Source organism: Narcine bancroftii, chromosome 6, assembly GCF_036971445.1.
Source record: "Narcine bancroftii isolate sNarBan1 chromosome 6, sNarBan1.hap1, whole genome shotgun sequence".
Lineage (NCBI taxonomy): Eukaryota > Metazoa > Chordata > Chondrichthyes > Torpediniformes > Narcinidae > Narcine > Narcine bancroftii.
Window position 1 is genome coordinate 28,226,463 of NC_091474.1, and position 19,839 is coordinate 28,246,301.

Consider the following 19,839-nt stretch of genomic DNA (forward strand, 5'->3'; position numbering starts at 1 on the left):
AGCAAGAACCTGCATCTAGCCGTGGGGACTGCTCCCATTCAGTAAGATCGGGAAAAATATCTATTTCAACGTTTGAGGAAAAAGTTGGATGATGGCAGTGGTGTAGAGGACTATGGTTCAGCAGGAGGTTGATGGATCTACCTGGAATAACAGTTCAGTGCAGACCAGATGGGCCGACTGGCCTGTTTCTGTGCTGTAGTTCTATGGCCAATTCTGCCATTGACTCAGCTCCACTTATTCACCTGTTCCCAGTACCTTTTCAATCTTCTACACTTCAAAACTCCATCTGTACCTTGAATATAGTAATGAGGCAGTCCTCACTGCTTATTCAGGCAGAGACTTCTTAATTTCAAAGGGATAGGGTTAAGCAACTTGATCTGTGTTCATAGAGACGAACCCTTCACCCACCTCTGGAATTAACCTCTTCAACAGTCCCAAAGCAGGTCTATCCTTCCTCCAGTAAGAACAGAAATGCACACAGTCTTCCAGATGCAGCCCCACCAGGACCCTGTAGTTGCAGCAGAATCTCCCTGCTCTTAAATTTAATCCCTCTATCAATGAAGGCCAAGGTCCCATTTGCCTTCTTGATTACCTGTTGCACCTGCAAACTAACTTTTGTGATTAAGGCATGAACATTCCCAAATATCTCTGCTTAACAACATGCTGCAATCTTTCACTATTTAAACAATAATCTGATCTTCCATTTTCCCTTCCAAAGTGATAACCTCACATTTACCAACATTGTGCTCCATCTGCCAGACCACTTAACCTATCTCTCTGCAGACTCTCCACATCCTCTGCATAATTTGCTTTTCCACTCGAGTCATCAGTAAACTTGAATACACCTACACTCAGTCCCCTCTTCTAGATCTCTAATGTATATGGTGAACAGCTGTGGACACAGTCTGATTCCCGTGGCACTGAATGTCAACCAGAGAAATACCCATTTAACTAACTCTGCCTTCTCTTGGTTAACTGATCCTTGATCCATGCTAACACATTACTCCAACTCCAAGCATCCTTATCTTATGGACGTCTTTTATGTGGCACCTTATCAAATGCCTTCTGGAATCTGTTCCCTTCTATCCAATACACTCATTATATCCTCAAAGAACTCCAGAAATTTTGTCATATACAACCTGCCCTTCCTGAATCCACGCTGTGTTTGTCCAATGGAACAGTTTCTATCCAGATGTCTGGCTATTTCTTCCTAAATGATGACTTCAAGCATTTTCCTGACTACAGCCATTAAGCTAACTGGCCTATAGTTACCTTCCTTTCGCCCACATCTTTTTTTTAAAAACAGTGATGGGATATTTGCTGTATTCCAATATGCGGGAACCCGTCCAGAGAATTTTGGTACATTATCACAAAGGCCTCCACTACACTTGACATGTTGGAACATCAGACTTGTCTTCCATTGTCAAAGCCTCGGGTACTTCCACATTATCCAATATTAATTCCCATCCTTCAAGGGACCTACATGCACTTTCACCACCCTTTCCTCTTTATATAATTATAAAAACTTTTTATTATCTGTTGGTATATGTTGTGCCAATTCACTTTCTTCCTTTTTTATTTAAATTGCTTGTTTTGTGTTTACATGCTGATTTTTAAAATCTTCACAATCTTCCCGTTTCCCACTACTGTACTCTTGGTGACTTTGTATGCCTAAGTTTTTAATTTGATGCCTTCATTTCTTTTAGTTATCCCAGACTGCTTCTCCCCATCCTCACTGCCTTTACTTTTAACTGGAATATACTTTTTTTGGGCACTGTGAAAAATCTCTGCAAGTCTCTACTCTTCCTCAATCGTCCCACCATATGGCCTGTGTTCCCAGTCTACACGAGGCAACTCCTCCCTCATCCCTTGTTTAGGAACAATACTCTGGTTTTAGATCATACTGTTGCACCCTCCAAATTCAATCAGACGGTGATCAAATTTTCCAAGAAGATTCCTATCTATAAGATCACTGAATTTTAATCTGTCACATTGCACAGGACAGATCTGTTAGCATGTTCCCTTGTAGCTTCGGTAAAAGATTGTTCAAGAAAGCTATCACAGATGCATTCTCCTCAAGTCTGCCTTGACCAATCAATTTATGAACAACTTAGAGACCCCATGACAACTGCCGTTCCATTCTTACATTCGTGACACATTTCTTGGTTTCTTGCCCGTGTCACTATAATGTTATTATTTAGTGGCCAAAACAGAACTCCCACGGTGATCTTTTTCCCTTGCTATTCCTAATCTCAACCTATTCAACATTCTGCTCATTGGATCTTGTATCATCTCTCACAATTGCCCTGATCTCATCCTTAATTAAAAGTGATACCCTATCTCCCTTGCCTGACCTCCTGTATTACTTGATAACCTTGGATATTTATTTTCCAATCACTTTCACCCTGCAATCATGTTTCTGTAACGTTATTAAATCACACCCCTTTGTACTGATTTGTGTCACAGGTTCACTGATCTTATTTCAAATACTACAAGCTTTTAATTTGCTGACAAAATTCCATATCACTCATTGACATTTTAGAATCGAATAATCTTTGTGCTTTTTGCATTTGGCTTTTCTGTGCTTCACTCTTACTTTTTTCTAACTTTTGCTGTGGTTCTCGGCACCTTTATTTTTAATCACCAGAAAAACTTACTATGTAAAGTCCTGTTGTGAAAGACCAAGAAGTCTGACATCTTGCACTGATGATGGATATTTTGGTTGTAACCTTAAAAAAAAGTGGTTGCAGTCGGTTGGTCATCGTCTATCAATATTTCCTGGGTTCTGGAGACTCCAGAAGATTCAAAAATTACAAATGTAACTTCAATATTCAAGAAAGGAGGATGCCAAAAAGTGTGAATTTGGGAAAACCCTGTAACTAATCATTGAGGAGATAAAAGCAGTACATTTATAAAATCACAACACAATCAAATGGCATTACAAAAGTGAAATGATTTTGGACAAATGTACTTGATTTCTTTGGAGATGTAACAGGGTGAATATAGGGGAATTAGTACATGCAGTGCATTTGGATTTACAGAAAGCATCCAATGAAGTGCCACGTAAAAGGCATGAGTCAAACACAAATGGACAAGAAGGTCATTTGAAGGAGATGGGAAAAAAATGTTTAACCCAGGGTGCTGGTGAGAGCAGGGCTCTCACTTCCCAAAAGAATGATGAAAACAAAAATCCTTACCTTGTTAAACAGTAGCTGATGTGCGGTTCAACAGCGGTGACTTTCTGAGCTACAGGCTGAGGAGCTCATAGAACAGAAACGATGAGTCAAATGGTTTCCTTTGATTGTAAAATGTCCATGATTATCACTGGGACCTTGCCTCCAGCGACCTGAATCCCAAACTCTGGAATTCCTTTCCTCAATCCCTCTCTTCATTTCAGATGCTCGACCAAGTTCTAGACTATTTATCCAAACATTTAGAACAGCTATTCTCAACTAGGGCCCCACGGCCCAACCTGGGGCCACCACATACTTAGGTAAAAGCCCCATTTTCTTTTCACCTCATGTAACGTAAATATTTTTTAGGTTTTTTATGTAGTTGGTGGAAGTACAGAAGAAACCAAAACTTGGCTGCTTCAAAGGGACAGGGGCCCATCAACTTTGAGCAGAGTCCTGAGCCAACAAAAAAGGTTGAGAATGACTGATTTTGAACATGGAAGATATAGCAGAGGCACAGGCCCTTTGACCCATGATGATTGTACTGAACATGATACCAATCTTAACAAATCCCATATTCCCTTCCAGGTCAAGTGACATCTCCCATATTCCCTTCCAGGTCAAGTGTTGCTCTGATATCTGCTTCTACCACTCTGTGTTTAAGAACAACTTGTCTTGGAAATCTCCATTAAATGCTCCCCACTCACTTTAAACCAACACCCTCTACTTTTTGACATTTTCACCCTGGTGATTAAACATTTTACCATCTACCCTACACCACAATTTGCTCCTCAGCTTCCAATGCTCCAGACAAACTTTGTCCAATCACTCCTTGTATCCAATACTCTCCAATCCAGGCAACTTCCTGGTGAACCTTTTTTTAAAAAATACAAACTTTATTCAAAACTACAAATACAAAACACACAGCTACAACTAAAAACCTCCATTAACATGTGACAAAAATACCTGCGAGAAGCAGTAGTCACTACCAGCTCTCTATTATGCAATATTACATGTCAAATTAAAACATGATTTTCATCGTCAACCTCGCACTAAATCCCCTGGGGTGGCCCACCGTTCCCAGAACTCTGCCACTGTCCCCATACCGCATACTCCTGCTCCACACCACATGGGCCTGGACATAACCCCAAAAGATGGGCAGGCAGTCAGCTTGCCCTGAACCCTTAACTGCCTGTTGCCTTGACCCTTTAATGGGAGGAGAGGTGGGTGGAGGGGGAGGAGAGGTGGGGAGGGGGGGAGGGAGAAGGGTGGAGGGGGGGGGGAAGAGAATTATAGGAATAGGCAGAGATGGAAACAGTGTGATCACATGGGGTTCTCTAAAATTAGAAAAATAAATGTTCATGCTGTTGGGAGGAATATGTTGTTTTGTTCCTCAAGTTTACATTAGACCTCACCCTGATGATGGAGAGTCATCAACACAGAAATGATTGTGCACAGGAGCTTCAAGTTTATGGCCACATCCAGAGAGTAGACATCTGCACACCAGCCCCTACACACACACATACACACTCTTCTCAGGTGCTATGGAACAGTGAAGTTACAGAGAGGGAAACCTGGCCAGAAGTGTGGTACAAAACTTGTTTATTATTCAACTTCTTTTCCAATCAAAGTTAAATTAAGAAAAGCATGGACTTGTATTGATATGCACCCACTAAATTCCAAATTCAGTGTCCGCATTCAAAGAGCAATGGGACAACAAGTTAATTTGCTCCCTCAACCCGGTGGCATGTTTGGTTGATGCATGAAAACACTCTGCTCCTTAGCAAAGTGGTATCCCAGACCTTCACAATGTGGCAAACCCGCAAACCATTTACCTTTCTCCCTGGATATTTAAAATATATTCACTCCATTTTCTCCAGATCTTTTCTCCAGATCATTCAATCATCATTTTCCTCCATTTCTACATCCTTTTCCCCAGGGCATTCATCAGCAGGCCTTGCTTCTTGAATTTCCATTTCTTCCCCAAACTTGCTCTCGCCTTCAAAACTCGGGGTCTCACTTTCAGCATGAGGTTTATCAAGTGCTTCACACCTTGCAGATTCTGCTGGCGTGTTCTGGCTCATTTTTCCTGTTGCATCTTCTTCTGCGCGTCCTTCTTCTTCTGTGGTGATTGGTCCTGACCCAGGTCTCTTACCTATCCCTCCTGTGGTAGGATTCCCAATTTTGCTTCCTTCCGTCGCACCTTCAGCGACTGGTGGTTTTGTCTCAGCTTCTGTGTCCATCAGCCCTGATGCATTTTCCCTGATGTTGTCCTGTGACGAAGATTGATTGTCTTCCACGGCCATTAAATTGGACACTCCTGAAGATGCTAACTTGCCTTCGGATTGCTTTCCTTGCTTACTGCCAACTTCTCCTTCCAATTTCACAGGCAATGCTGATTTATCCTCTATTTTCTCTCCAAGTTTGGTTTTACAGTTCTTCGTTATTGCATCAGGTTCACTGCCTTTGGTAATAACCTCTTCCTCGTGTTCAGTTTGGTTTTCAGTATCTTCAGGAACCGGAGACTTCCCATCACGGTTAACCTTTTCTTCTGCCTCTGAGATTGTATTGAGAGTTCCAGGCATTACAACATCTTCGCATCTTTGCTCGCTGTCCTGTCTAAAGTGTGTACTCTCCTTGCTTGAATCGGAGCCCTTCTTCTTCAGAGTCTGGTCTTTCCCTGCCTCTGATGGCACCTCACTAATTTTAGTGAGCACGTCTTCCTTTGAACCTTCCTCACTCCTTTGTTCAACCACTTCTTTCTTCAGTTCTTCCTGGATGTGGCTGAACCGGTGTTCTGTACCTTTGGGAGGTCCCCACACAAACTCAGAGAGAGGCTGATAGTGTTGTTGAGCAAAAAGGATCAATTTCCTTCTCTCAGATTTATTTCTAATGGTGTAAAGAAAATAGTCCAGAACACTGTCCTTAACCTGAGGTAACTGCTTGTTGATCAGGGTTTCTACGAGAAAGAATTTGACCAGTGGTGTCTGATAGTACTCGAAGCCCAACTCACCAAGGCACTTCAGTATCCTCGTGATGCGCAGATTATTGTGTAAGTGTCTGAAATTGGAAAGAAAAATAATCAGCGGTGTCTAGGGACACAGACGTTTCCAAATATCTGATCTCGTGCTCCTGAAAAGAGGGCTACAACTCCTTGGAAACAAGAAGGTTTTAATCCCTGAACTCACACTTTTCATTCCCTCAGCCATCACCTTTTCCCAGCACACTCACTCCTCCACAACACCAAGTCTTTCATCACAGGCCCTCATCATTCCTGTGTGTTGTGCCATCAGACTTTGACCATTAACCTATGTGAAGCATCCTGGGCACTACATACATCAAGAACTGTCATTGCTACTCTGGGGTTCATGCCTCTGAATTGAGGAGGGCAAGGTTACTGGCTACCATCCTAATAACATTCCACAGGAGCACAAAAGTGCCCTGCTTGGTTGCAGTATGGTAGCAGTAAAGCATCAGATCAGAGATCAGTACAGAGGGTGATTAAATCTGGGTCTCCCTTCCCTCTATCTTTTTTTTATTTATTTATTTTTTTTTAAATTTTTTATTTTTCACACCATAAATCACATTAGCCATGATATACACTTTTTCTTTTTCACACATATACAGTGACTTTTTCTCCCCCCACCCCCCCCCCCCCTCATCCATTTTAGGTATACAATCTAGGTTGCATTAAGCCAGTCAGACAATGTTGTCATTCAACAAAAATACACCAGAAATTCTACTGAGTCCATTCTTTTCTTTTCTTCTCCTTCCATCAACTTAGGTAATGTTTGTTCCCGGTAGGTTTTCGCTATTGTATTTAATGTAAGGCTCCCATACTTGTTCGAATTCCCTTCCCTCTATCAATGACACCTACGGGGAGTGGTGTTTAAAGAGGGCTCAGAGAATCATTGAGGTCCCTTACTATCCAGTCTGCAGTATCTTTAATACACTACTTGAAGGAAGAGGGTAAGTAGCATAAAAACCAGGACTGCCAGGCTGGTTAACAGCTTCTTCCTACAGATGGTGAAACTGTTGAACAATCCTAGTTTTATATATATTTTATTTTGAATTTGTATGTATAAATGTTGTGTGTGTACGTCGGGTGTACTGTGGAATTAGGGGATATGGGGAGAAGGCAGGTAGGTGGAGTTAGGTCATAAATTAGATCAGCCATGATCGCATTGAATGGCGGAGTAGGCTCGATGGGCCATTTTTGGCCTACTCCTGTTCCTACTTCCTACGTGTGCCTGTATGTGTGCACTATTGTCCGGAGATAAGCTGTATGTGTATAATCAGATGACAATAAACTTGAACTTGAAGAGTCCTAACAATAGTAAGGGGGCATGAAGTCAGGATAAAGAAGAGGTTTTTATCTTATCACTGCAGAAACTTGCTGTGCATTAACTGGCTGTTGCATTTCCAACATTAAAACAGTGACGTCACTTCCAAGTCAAAACCTACCATGTAAAATGCCCCGTGACATCCTGTCTGCTCTCCCAAGACTGCAAGAATCTTCAGAGTTCAAGCCATCAAAGAAACCCCTTCCCTTCCATGAACACTTCTCGCTGCCCCAGAAATGCAGCCAACAAATTAAAGGACTCATCTCACCCCAGCCACATCCTCCTCACCAACACCCCCCCCCCCACCACCTCACCAACACCCCCTCCAAGTGAGATCATGCATCACCAGATTCAAGAATCATTTCTTTCTGGTTGTTATCAGGCTCCTGGATGAACCTCACACTGGTAAAACAATATTGCCTTGGCTCTGTGCTAACCAATCACCCTCAGTCAATCAGCACTGTGCGTTTACAGCTGTGCTGTATGAATTGACCAACTGGATTACTTGCAAATCAAACACGTGACGAGGAATTGAACTACGGAAATAAAAGCCTTTGACTGCACTCACAGATTGAGGTTGTGAAATCGCTGTTTCCAGTGATGGGCTCGCTTCACTTCTCCGGTCTCCTCGTTCACCAGCTTGATGCCATAGAAGTCCAGCATCATCTTGTATGCGTCCACCAGCCTCTCCTGGGCAACGTTTGATTGTCTGAACAACTGTCAACAGTGAACGATTTATTACTATATTTTATACACATTGATTTAAAAATTCTAGGAATTTAGAATAAAAATTCTAAACACAGGGATCACGACAGCAGCATGCATCAAACTGGTGGCCTGTTTCAACTGGTACTTTTCATTGTCTATCAGCAAGTTAGATAGATGGTTCCTGAATTGCTCACTCATTTTAATCAAAGCACACAAGTCCAGCACAGCCAATGCTGAGTTCAAAGCTCACCACAAATGTTAGATTAAATGTGCCATTTTGGGGAAAAGTATTGATGAAACAAAATCAGAAAATGCTGGAAAATCTCAGCAGGTCAAAGCATCGTCACTGGAAAGAAAATCTGCCAAGATTTTAGGTCTTGGTTCAGATTTGCAGCAGTATTTTATTTTGATTTTCATGTGGTAATGTTTGTGTCAGATTGCAGTTAAAAATCCACTCAAACCAGTTCAGCAAAAGCAGAGCAAGACATTGGAAAGTAAATGGAAATCACAAAGAGAGAAGCAAAGGAGATGACCCTACAGGTTGGTGACCGTGGCGTTGAGGGTGACTTGCGGCTTTGGGACCCGCAGGGACAGTGGGTTGCTGGAGTCTGCCTCACAGGAACCAGGTATCGGAGGTGGGATTCGAGAGGGTCTTGAGGGCAAGAAGGGTTCCTGAAAGGCCTCAGGTGCTGAAGGCTTCCTAATCGTATCAGAAATTTGGATCTGGAGCTTGGGTTGCCAATGGATCAAACAGGAGACTGTACGGCTGCAGAGGTTGCAGGAGCACTGGAGGCAAATCCACATACACTTAATGTCACTCAAAGGACTCTCTTTTACTTCTCTTTCTCTTGTACTGTAAGGGGCGCTGGTCGACACTAATGGCAACTCTTTGGCTCCCTTACAGTAGGCAGAAGGCAATTTCATGTAATACTGTATTACATTCTGTACTATTGTATGACAATAAAGGAATCTTGAAACTGTTAAGTTTCCTGGCGAGATACACAAAAACAGATTGTCACTTCTTCTACTGATATGTCAAAACAACAAGCTAACGTTAATTCAGGTTGCTTACAGTCAGGAGAGATCACAGAATAGGGAAGTGGCGCAGGAATGAAACAAAATGTTTTACATCTATCTTGACAGAAGAAACTATCAAAGAACTACAGATCTAGAGTGGATGACGAGGTCAAAGAGAGTGGCAGTGAGTAAGAATTAGTATCAGAGCAAGTGATGGGACGGAAATAAATTCCCAGGACCTGATGATCTACATGGAAAGGTGGAGGCACCATTTCCAAAATACCATTTATTCTAGAATGGCTCTCACAGACTGGAATGTACAAAATGTAACCCTACTATTTTAGAGGTTAGACAGCAAAAATGGCTAATGTTCAAAGGATGTCAGTGTCTCACACGATCACGGATAGTTTACAGCTACAACAAGTAATTATAAAGGCATATGGCACATTCGATGAGACAGAGAGCCCTGATGAGACAAGGTGGTAAAACATGGATTCTGTGACGTTTTGGACCTGAGCTCTTCAATCAGTGATACCAAAGATTGAGCAAATGGCTAAATAAGGTCTGGGGGGGGGGGGGGTTGAGTGAAAGGAGAATATGGTGGCAGGGTTAACGTAACAGTTAGTGCAATGCTGTTGCAAAGCCAATGACCCAGGTTCGAATCCGGCACTGTAAGGAGTTTCTACATTATTCCTGTGTCCGTGTGGGTTTCCTCTGGGTGCTCTCATTTCCTCCTCACCCTTCAAAACATACGGGGTTGGAGATTAGTTTGGTAGCATGGGCTTGTGCACTGGAAGGGCCAGTTACTGTGCTGTATGTCTAAATTTAAAGAAAAAATTAAATGAGGGAAGAGCACAGGTTTACAGGTAATAGGTGAATGCTGGTGGGGGGGATGGAAGAAATGAGCTGAGGTGGTAGGGGAGGGGGCACAGGGCTGAGAAAGCTGCTCTCTGGTAGGAAGGAAGGAAGGTGTGAGGCAAGGGAAGGAGTTAGAGCGATAAGGAAAAGTGAGGGTGGCCTGAGAAAACGAGAGAAAGGGGGTGTGAGTTACCAGAAATTGGAGGTCATCAAAGATGCCGTCGGATTGGAGATTGAATGGAATACAAGTTGTTCCTCCAACTTTCATGTGGCCTCAGCTGGGCAGGACAAGGCCATGGACAGACATGTTGGTGTAGTAATATGCTATGGAATAGAAGTGGGGGATGCTGCAATATTTGCCGCAATAGCGTGGATCTCTCAGTGGCCACCCATTTCAATTCCCCATCCCATTCCCTTGCTGACGTATCTGTCCATGGTCTCATGTTCTGCCAGACTGAGACCACTTGCAAATTGGATGAACAACACCTCATCTTCCGACTGGGCACCCTCCAACCGGAAGACCTTAATGTTAACTTCTCTTTTGTTAACCCCTCCCCACCGTTCCATTGCCTTTCCCAATCTCTGTCTCTCCATTCCATCTCCTTTTACTCAAACATGATAAATTCTTCCCTCGTCCCTTATCATATCCAATTAACTCCTTTTGTTGGTCTGGATTCCTCCCCCATTGTCTGAATTCTGAGACTTTCTCAGATTTCCTGCTTCTGGCTCATTCTGCTTATTCCTTGAAGAAGGGCTCAGGCCCGAAACGTCAGCAATATAACTTTGTCTCCAATGGATGCTGAAAAGACCGGCTAGCTATTGGGAGGTACTTGCTGCTGCAGTAGACAGAGCGAAGGTGCTCAACAAAATGATCTCCCAATCTGCATCCAGTCTCCCTGATGTAGAGGAGACTACACCGGGAGCACCAGCAACAGTAGATGACCCCTTCCAAGTGTTGCTTCAATTGGAAGGACTGTTTGGTGAGGAAGGAGGTGTAAGTACAAGAGTAGCACTTCTTGCAGCCACAGAGGTAGGACTAAGATGTACGATTGGTGGGAAGGGATGAGTGCACAAGGGAGTCCCAGAGAGCGCGATCCCTATGGAAAAGAGAAGGGAAAATGTATTTAGTGGGGTATCCTATTCTAGGTGGCTGAAATTGTGGACAATGACACACCGTGGAAACAGGCCCCTGAGCCCAACCTGCCTATGCTGACCAAAATGCCCCATCCACTCTAGTCCCACCCGCCTGCATTTGCCCCATATTCCTCTAAACTCATCCTATCTACGTATCTATCCCTATATATTTTTCAAACATGGTAATAGCATCCATCTCAACCCCAATCTCCAGCAGCTCATTCTGTACACCCACCACCCTTTGTGTAAAAGAGTGGGATGTGTAAAAGATGAACTGGGGAAAAGAAAGAAGTGAAACACGAAAGTCTCCAGACACAGAGGTTGAAGTAAAAACACAATGCTGGAGAAACAGTGTACTTTATGTAGCAAAGATAAAAGTACATAACCAATGTTTCAGGCCTGAGCCCTTTATCAAGGTTAGGGCCTACCAACGAGGGTGGAGATGAAAAGAATTGTCTTCGGCCAGGGGGTGGTGAATCTTCAACATTTTCCAATTTTCCAACCAGGAATGTAATATTGAGACTATATAGGGCATTGGTGAGACCTAAGAGTACTATGTACAGTTTTGGGCACCTTATTTGAGTAAAGACGTGTTGGTTTTGGAGGGGGTTCAGGTAAGATTTACTAAAATGATGCCAGGAATTAAAGGGTTAGCACATGAGGAATGATTGTCAGCTCTTGGACTGTACTTGTTAGAGTACAGAAGAAGGACAGTGGGGACCTCACAGAGGCATTTCAAAAGGTCAGGATTGAGTAGATGTGGCTAGGTTGTTTGCCCAAAGTAGGGGAGTCTAGGACGCGAGGGCACAATTTCAGGATAAAACACCATCAACTTAAAACAGAGGAGCGGAAAAATTTATTTAGTCAGAGGGTTGAGTCTGGGAACTTGTTGCCATAGGTGACTATGGAAGTATGGTCATTGGGGCTATTTAAGGCAGAAATTGATAGGGCGAAAAATGTTACGGGGAGAAAGTCAGGGAGTGGGAGGATGGATAAGCTCAAGATGAACTTGATGGGCCTACTTTTGGTCCCAAATCTTCTGACCAAGAAGATTGTGGACTCCAAGTTGCTAAGTATAGACAAGCTAGAGATCTTTGGATAGTACATTGTTTTTCAGAATTAAGTATGAAGGAAGACTGCAGGAAAGCAGTGCCCAGGTAAAAGATCTACATTGAACTTAACTGTACCGGTACAAGAAGCTTCTACAGACTCAGTGTGGCACAGAGCTACTAGTTTTGTTACAAATATTCCAGAGTACACAGCTGGATGGGGCCACTTCTTTAATTCATTTAACAACATTTTAAAAGTTAAAGTTTCTGGAGAATACAGTAAAACCCCTGGTATTTGGCATCTATGGGGTTTGGTAGATACTGGATAAGTGAATTTTCTGGTGGCTAGAAATTGGCAAACTCATTTTAATTTTAGAATGGTAACAGACCATTTCAGCCCATGAGCCCGTGCCACCCAATTAGACTCAATTAATATATAACCCCTGGTGTATTTTGAGCAGTGGGAGGAAACCGGAGCCACCGGGAAAACTCACTCAGACACGGGAAGAACGTACAAACTCCTTACAGACAACGTGGGATTCGAACGCAAGTCCCGATCACTGGTACTGTAACAGCTTTGTGCAGACCACTACATTATCTGTGCCACCCCAACTAATGGTGAGGCGTGCCAATCTTCTTCAAATTTTGTCAGTGGCATGAGGCTGCCAATTCCTTGTATTCTGGATAACAGGAGTTTTACTGTAGACCAGCAAAATATTCTGTTGTTTCCACTTCCCCTTGTTATGAACCTCTAATCTTTTTTTTTTTAGCTTTGTATATGCTGAATAAAAGCAACAGAATAAGTAAAACAGGGAACAGATTAAAGGGTGCAAATTGTAATTTTCTTGCACTGCTTGAATGGTGGAGGGGTGGGGGGGGGGGAGGTAGAAAAGATTGAATAATTACTTTCAAAGGATTATTCAATAAAAACACAGAAGGGGAAAAAAAAATCTGATGGATTACAGACATGGAATAAGAAGCAGTAATGGAACTAAATAGGTTGCTCTTTTAAAGAGCCAAGCCAAACACCAAATAACTTGTGGAATTCGATGTTTCATTTGATTTTTAGAATGGTGGCACAGCAGGTGAATGCACCAGAAACCCCGGTTCAATCCTGACCTCAGGCACTGTCTGTGTTGAGATTGCACATTCTCCCTGTGGCCGCCTGGGTTTTCCCTCTGTGCTCTGGTTTCCTCCTATCCCAGGTGGGTAGGTTAGATGGCCATTGCAAGTTTCCCCTTTTCAGCGGGTGGACGACTCTGGGGCAAGTGGACAGGAATGTGTGGAGAATAAACCAAAAATTGAAGTCACATAGGACAAGTGTAAATGGGTAGAGGATGGTTGGCATAGACTCGATGAGGCATGAGATCTGATTCCATGCTGTATCCCACTGTGACACTACAAGTGAGGGCAATGGAGAACACTTAGTAACTTCTCTCCACAATACACACCTTAATTTCTTGAATTGTGAGTTCTTTAGCCCACCAGTTCATTCCAGGTTCTCGCAATGGAAACAGCCTGAAAACACAACACCTAACAATTGGAAACTAGGACAAAAATCAGACATGCCAGGCAGAAATGATGGCTGCAGTTTATTTCAATATACAGTAAAATCCCTGTAATTCTGAATTCAAGCAACTGGCAAAAAAAAAATTTGTAGAAAATAAAGAGGTAAAAAAAAATTCAGGTTTAAATTTGGTGAGCCTCGCTGTTAGTTCGCCAATCACACAACATGTAGTCTCAAGCAACTTATCTGGCATCTACCAATCCCCCAAAATGCCAGATACCAGGGGTTTTACTGTATATTTACACCTTGGAGCATCAGTGTGCACGACAGGTTAAATGTTCCATTGAAAGGTAAAGTAGCGCTGTTAAGGACAGGTCCAAAGTTCGAACATACCCGACATCAGTCATGAAGTTTATTCCAGGATATCACAAAAAACTGCAGCACAGATGGAGGCCACTGATTGATTCTGTACATTGAAAGGTCTTTCCAGCTCCCTCCTATACACTGCACACTCTCTTGTAGCTTTGCAGTTCAAATCATTTTTGGGCAAATATCTGAATATTAATTTGATTCTATAATTCTTGAGAGTGTGTTGCAGGATTCCTCAATCCTAATGGGTATTTATTATATATTTTTTGGCCAATGAAGGGCTGAGGCCTGAAACGTCGACTGCATTTTACTTCCTACGGATGCTGAATAACCTGCCGATTTTCTCCAGCACTTTTGTGCACTGCACTAAGACCGCAGCATCTGCTGATTTTCTTGTTCACAACTAATCTTTCACTTTTTCCCCCCTCAGTGGCTTAAATCTTGTGATCTCTGAGAACTTCCCAGATATTTCCAGAAAGGAGGGAGATAGAATGGCGGAAGTTGTGGACCAGTTGGTCTCACAACTGTAACTAGGAATAGCACAAGGACATACCATTGGATGTATGAATGGTTCCTCTCCAATTGTTCATATTTTCCTTTCCATTTCGTTAACATCTCCACTATTTTGCAACCTAGTAAACAAAGAATCCTTCATGTATTTGAGAGTTTAAAACTAAGAAAAGCAGCAATCGTTTGAAACAATAGTTTATCGAATGTGTCCTATCTTGGATATGAGAGAGGAACATGAAAGGACAAGGAACCTCTGCTTGGAATAGTAGGTGTAAATATTTATCAATTAATATAATGCAATCCACTATCTCTTTGGTGTGTGTGGGAGCTGGCAACGTTCAAATTGGCCATCTCATTGTCTCTTAAATGTCTATAAAAATATTTAAGACATCCAGATAAATGCCAGCTCTTTCTTTTTATTCTTTTGGAAAGAGAGGAAATTAGGTAGTTTATCTGGAGGCATCATTAATACAAAGAGGAAGTGTTATTCTGATTTTCCATGGTACAGCTTCTGATTTGTCAAAGCAAATCTTACATTACATTTGCTGATCATCTCCACTCCGGGTCCCTCTGTCATCCTCCTAAGCTCTTCATTGCATGTAAACCCTCTTCAAATTCAAGAATCAACATGCTTTTCAACAGATTAACTCACTGGAAATGAGTGCCTAACCTGTCCTCCAAAGTAAACTGAAAGCAACCCAGGTTTAACTGCCTGCCCTACCCCAAGGTCTGAGGTATTCCATCAGGAAGCGCACACCAAGCCTAGCCATTTATTGTGTGGGAAATCCAAGGATAATTGAATCTGAACATCCCACCTGATTGCATCACCATCTGGTACGGAGGTGCCAACCCTCAGGACAAGAAAAAATTCCAGAGGGTTGTTAACTCGGCCTGTGACATCATGAGCACCGGTCTTCACTCTGTAGAGATCTACAGAAAGCAGCCTCTATCCTCAATGACCCCACCACCCAGGCCATGCCCACTTCACTCTGCTACCTCTGGGAAAAAGGTACAGGAGCCTGAAGACAAGCACTCAGCGGCACAAGGACAACTTCTTCCCCACTGCCATCAGATTCTCGAATAAAAAATGAACCATAGACACTGCCTTATTTTTGTCTTTTTCTTGCACTACTTTTTTTTATTTTGCAAGGTGGTTTATATAAACGATTGCACCAAGACGCTGCCGCAAAACCACAAATTTTATGACATACTCCATAGAACGTTACAGCAACGAAACAGGCCCCATCGGCGTTTCTGGTCTGTGCCGAACCTTCTTTTTGCCTAGTCCCACTGACCTGCACCCAGTCCATATTCCTCAATACCTCTCCCATCCATGTACCTGTCCAAATTCTTCTTAAATGTTAAAATTGAGCCCACATTCACCCCTTCAGCTGGCAGCTCATTCCACACTCCTACCACTCTCTGTGTGAAAATGTTTCCCCTTAAACTTCTCCCCTTTTATTCTTAAACCATTCCCTTTGGTTTGTATCAAACCAGATTCTGATCCTGAACTTCTTCCCCAACACATACCGTGGGAGCACTTGCGACTCCAGCCAATCGAGACCGGAGCTCACTACTGCAAGCTCAGAATAGGTACTCAACAGTGGCCCTGCCAGTGGCACCCACCACCCCAACGGGTAAAGGCATTAATCAGCAGGCAAAGACTTACCATTGGGCTGAGAGCAGGTTTTATTCATGTAGAATGAAAAGTTGGTGTTGCCGCTCTGCTCCACATTATCCTTCAGATCCTGGTGGGAACAGGAACAGAATCAAAAACCACTGACATCTACACTCAATAAGAAATTCATGAGAAACATCTTCAACCACAGAGTAGTGAGTCCCGAGGAGTGGATAAAGTGAATGATGTAGATGCATTCCAAGGAAGGTTTTAAAAAAATGAGGGAGAAAATAAACAGAGGAAATATTGAAAGAGTAGAGAAGGATGTTAGTAATCTCCTGTTGGACTGAACAGTCCCATTCTGTTACTCTCTGTAAAAGATGATCAGAATGTTCACCAAATCCAGCTTTTAACCAAAAATCAGTCTGTTGTAGGAACTTGGGAGTGAAACATGAAAGTCTGCAGATGCCAGGATGATAGCAAAAACTCAAAAGTGCTCGAGGAACTCAACAGGTCTCGCAGCATCCATAGGAGGTAAAGATATATAACTGATATTTGGCCCTGAGTCCTTCTTCATTGTTATGTTTTTAGTATTTTTCTGCTCGAGGTTTTCAGCAGGTCGAACAGCATCAGTGGGGGAAATCGACGTTTGAGGGGTGTTCACTTGAAACGTTGTCCATCACTTTGCCTCGACCCCCTGAGTTCCTTCAGTAGAATGTTTTTAAACTCAATTCCAGTGTACCTAGCTTTTAACCTGGCCTTCTTTTGTTGAAGCACATGTACGAACAACCTTGATCATAATATCTGAACCTTTGAAGCAGGAGAGTAGAATTGGCCCCTCTGACAATACAACTGTTACTCAGTACTGCGTTAAGTGGTCAACGTCTGCTGCATGTCCCAGAACGAGGTATGAACCCATACTCATTAATGCAGACCCCAGGGTGAGGGGGACATCCAAGGTAAACAAGAAGACTGCTGATGCTAGGGAACTAGTACAGCACACAAAGTGTTGGAGAAACTCAGCAGGTCATGCAGCATCCAGGGAAAGCAGCAGGCAGTCCACGCTTTGGGCCTAAGCCCTTATTTAGATATTCTCAGGCCCAAAACATCAATTACCTAATGCTTTCCCTGAATACAGCGTGACTTGTTGAATTCTTCCAGCACTTTTGTGTATTGTAGGGGAGATCTAAACATTTTACTGATTTATTATCATTCAGTACAAGTCACCTGTGGTAGATACCTTGAAGAGCTCAGGCCCGAAACATTGATTATATATTTTAAATTCATATATTCATATATATTTTAAATTCAGACATATGGCACAGTAACAGGCCTTTTTGGCCCACAAGCCCATACCGCCCAAATACACCCAATTGACCTACAACCGGGTACATTTTGAAGGGTGGGAGGAAACCCATGCAGACAAAGGGAGAACATACAAAATCCTTACAGACAGCACAGGATTCAAACCCTGGTCGCTCCCACTGTAACAGCATTGGACTAACCGCTACGCTAACCATGCCCCCCTAGATAGTTTCACTTCCAATGGACGCTGTGAGACCTGCTGAGCTCCTCCAGCATTTCAGCAGAAAGAAACAAGTTTTCAAAAGGTTGATCACACAGCCAATTCTTCCACTGGCACAAGGGGCTCACGGCTCAGTATCAAACGTTTGAGTGAAATGAGGAACTCAGCACAGCTGGGGGCTGACAGACAGTACTGATGTGGGGGCTTAGTTTAATCAACTCTGACTGGTGGAAAACATGGGTCTCTGAACTTACAAGAAAGAAGCTGGCCATTTTTATGGTGCTTTTCACAGCAGGTCAAAGTGTGAAAATAGATCAATGGTTGTTATGTCATGTCTGTGGAAGTGGACAAAATGGCAGCCATGCTACTGGGCTGGGGGAGAGCACTTCAGGTTGACCCATGGTTGGGATAGATGCTCAAAAACATTCACGATTTCATAAAACACCACAAACAGCTGCACCAGACATTCACCCGAACTAATGTCAGCATCAAACAGGTCACCTCTCACTCAGACATTGCATGAGATCTGTTCAGTAGATTAGAGTTCCCAACTACTCACAGGGTAATGGTGCCGATATCTCTGCAGATCCATCGCTGCCCTCTTACTCCGACGATGTCCCTTGTCCTTAAACGATAAACGTGATATTTATAACATTGCTATCATTTAAAGTTTAAACACACAATAACTTATCCTTTAGTGCTCTGTCCACATTCCCCATTCACTAACTCTGAACACTGTCCTGCCATCCCTCTGTTCTGAACCCATCTGTTCTCTCCTACTTCCTGGTCAGACACCCCCATCTTGTCTAATCTACCCCCCACCCCAATTACTGTCTTCTCATCTCCCTTGAGAATGCTCCCTGCCTGCATGTCACATGCTTTATTTTCCTCACCCTGCCTCTCCTCCCTAGCCCCCCCCACCTCAGTCACACTGCCTCTTACCATCCCCCCACCTGTTCATCCCTCCCTCTGCCACCTGCTGCCTGCTATTTCCTATCATACAGCGCTCATCATGCTGACCCCCAAAGTTCTGGACTGGTCCCATTTGGCCTATACCCTTCCCATCCACATATTTTTCCAAATGCCTTTTGAACATGGACATTTTGAACATGGTCTCCCTCACCACCCCCACCCATCGATGTGTCTGAAGAAGGCACGCAAAAACATTGAGGACCCCTTCCACCTCCCCCTCTGCCCACAGCATCTTTCAGCTGCTCCCATCAGGGAAGAGATACAGGAGGATCAGAGCCAGCACCACCAGGCTTCTTTCCACAGGCAGTGAGATGCTGAACAACCAAAGGAACTGCTCACACTTATCATTCAAGTCTCTCATATGTATAAAAACAATATTTATTTAGTTTGATTAAATACTTCTCCTGCGTATGTATTATTATGTCTGGTTGTGTGTCTGCATGTTTTGCACCGACTGGAGAATGTTGTTTCATCGGGTTATACTTGTACAATCGGGTGACAATAAACTTGACGAGTTGACATCATATCCTCTCCTAAGTCTTCTTTTGACAGCTCATTCCAGATACAGACCACCCACTGAGTCAAAAAGTTACATCCCAGGTATCTCTTGAATCTCTCCCCTTTCACCTTAAACGTGCCCTCTGGTTCAAGAATCATCTATCCTGGGAAAAAGAAAATGTGACTATTTACCTTTTCTACAACCTATAAACCCCAAGTAAAACATGAAAGTCTGCAGACAGAGGTTGAAGTAAAAACAGAATGCTGGAGAAACTCAGCAGGTCAAACAGTGCACTTTATACCTTCTTTCTTTGGCTTGGCTTCGCGGACGAAGATTTGTGGAGGGGTATGTCCACGTCTGCTGCAGGCTCGTTGGTGACTGACAAGTCCGATGCGGGACAGGCAGGCACGGTTGCAAGGGAAAATTGGTGGGTTGGGTTGGGTGTTGTTTTTCCTCCTTTGTCTTTTGTCAGTAAGGTGGGCTCTGCAGTCTTCTTCAAAGGAGATTGCTGCCCGCCGAACTGTGAGGCGCCAAGATGCACGGTTGGAGGCGATATC

The 19,839-nt window shown here is 43.2% G+C and overlaps 1 protein-coding gene across 1 annotated transcript in view; it reads right to left on the reverse strand.

Moving 5' to 3' along the window:
• Positions 1–4,758: 4,758 nt before the first annotated feature.
• Positions 4,759–19,839, reverse strand: part of LOC138735881 (opioid growth factor receptor-like protein 1) — a 28,158-nt gene continuing 13,077 nt past the window's right edge. Inside the window, exons 3-8 of the mRNA XM_069884458.1 lie at positions 18,371–18,436; positions 16,338–16,416; positions 14,712–14,790; positions 13,734–13,800; positions 8,085–8,233; positions 4,759–6,233 (exon numbers count right to left, since the gene is read on the reverse strand). Of these exons, the coding sequence (XP_069740559.1) occupies positions 5,072–6,233; positions 8,085–8,233; positions 13,734–13,800; positions 14,712–14,790; positions 16,338–16,416; positions 18,371–18,436 (1,602 nt within the window). The 3' untranslated portion in view covers positions 4,759–5,071. The remainder of the gene's footprint in view (positions 6,234–8,084; positions 8,234–13,733; positions 13,801–14,711; positions 14,791–16,337; positions 16,417–18,370; positions 18,437–19,839) is intronic.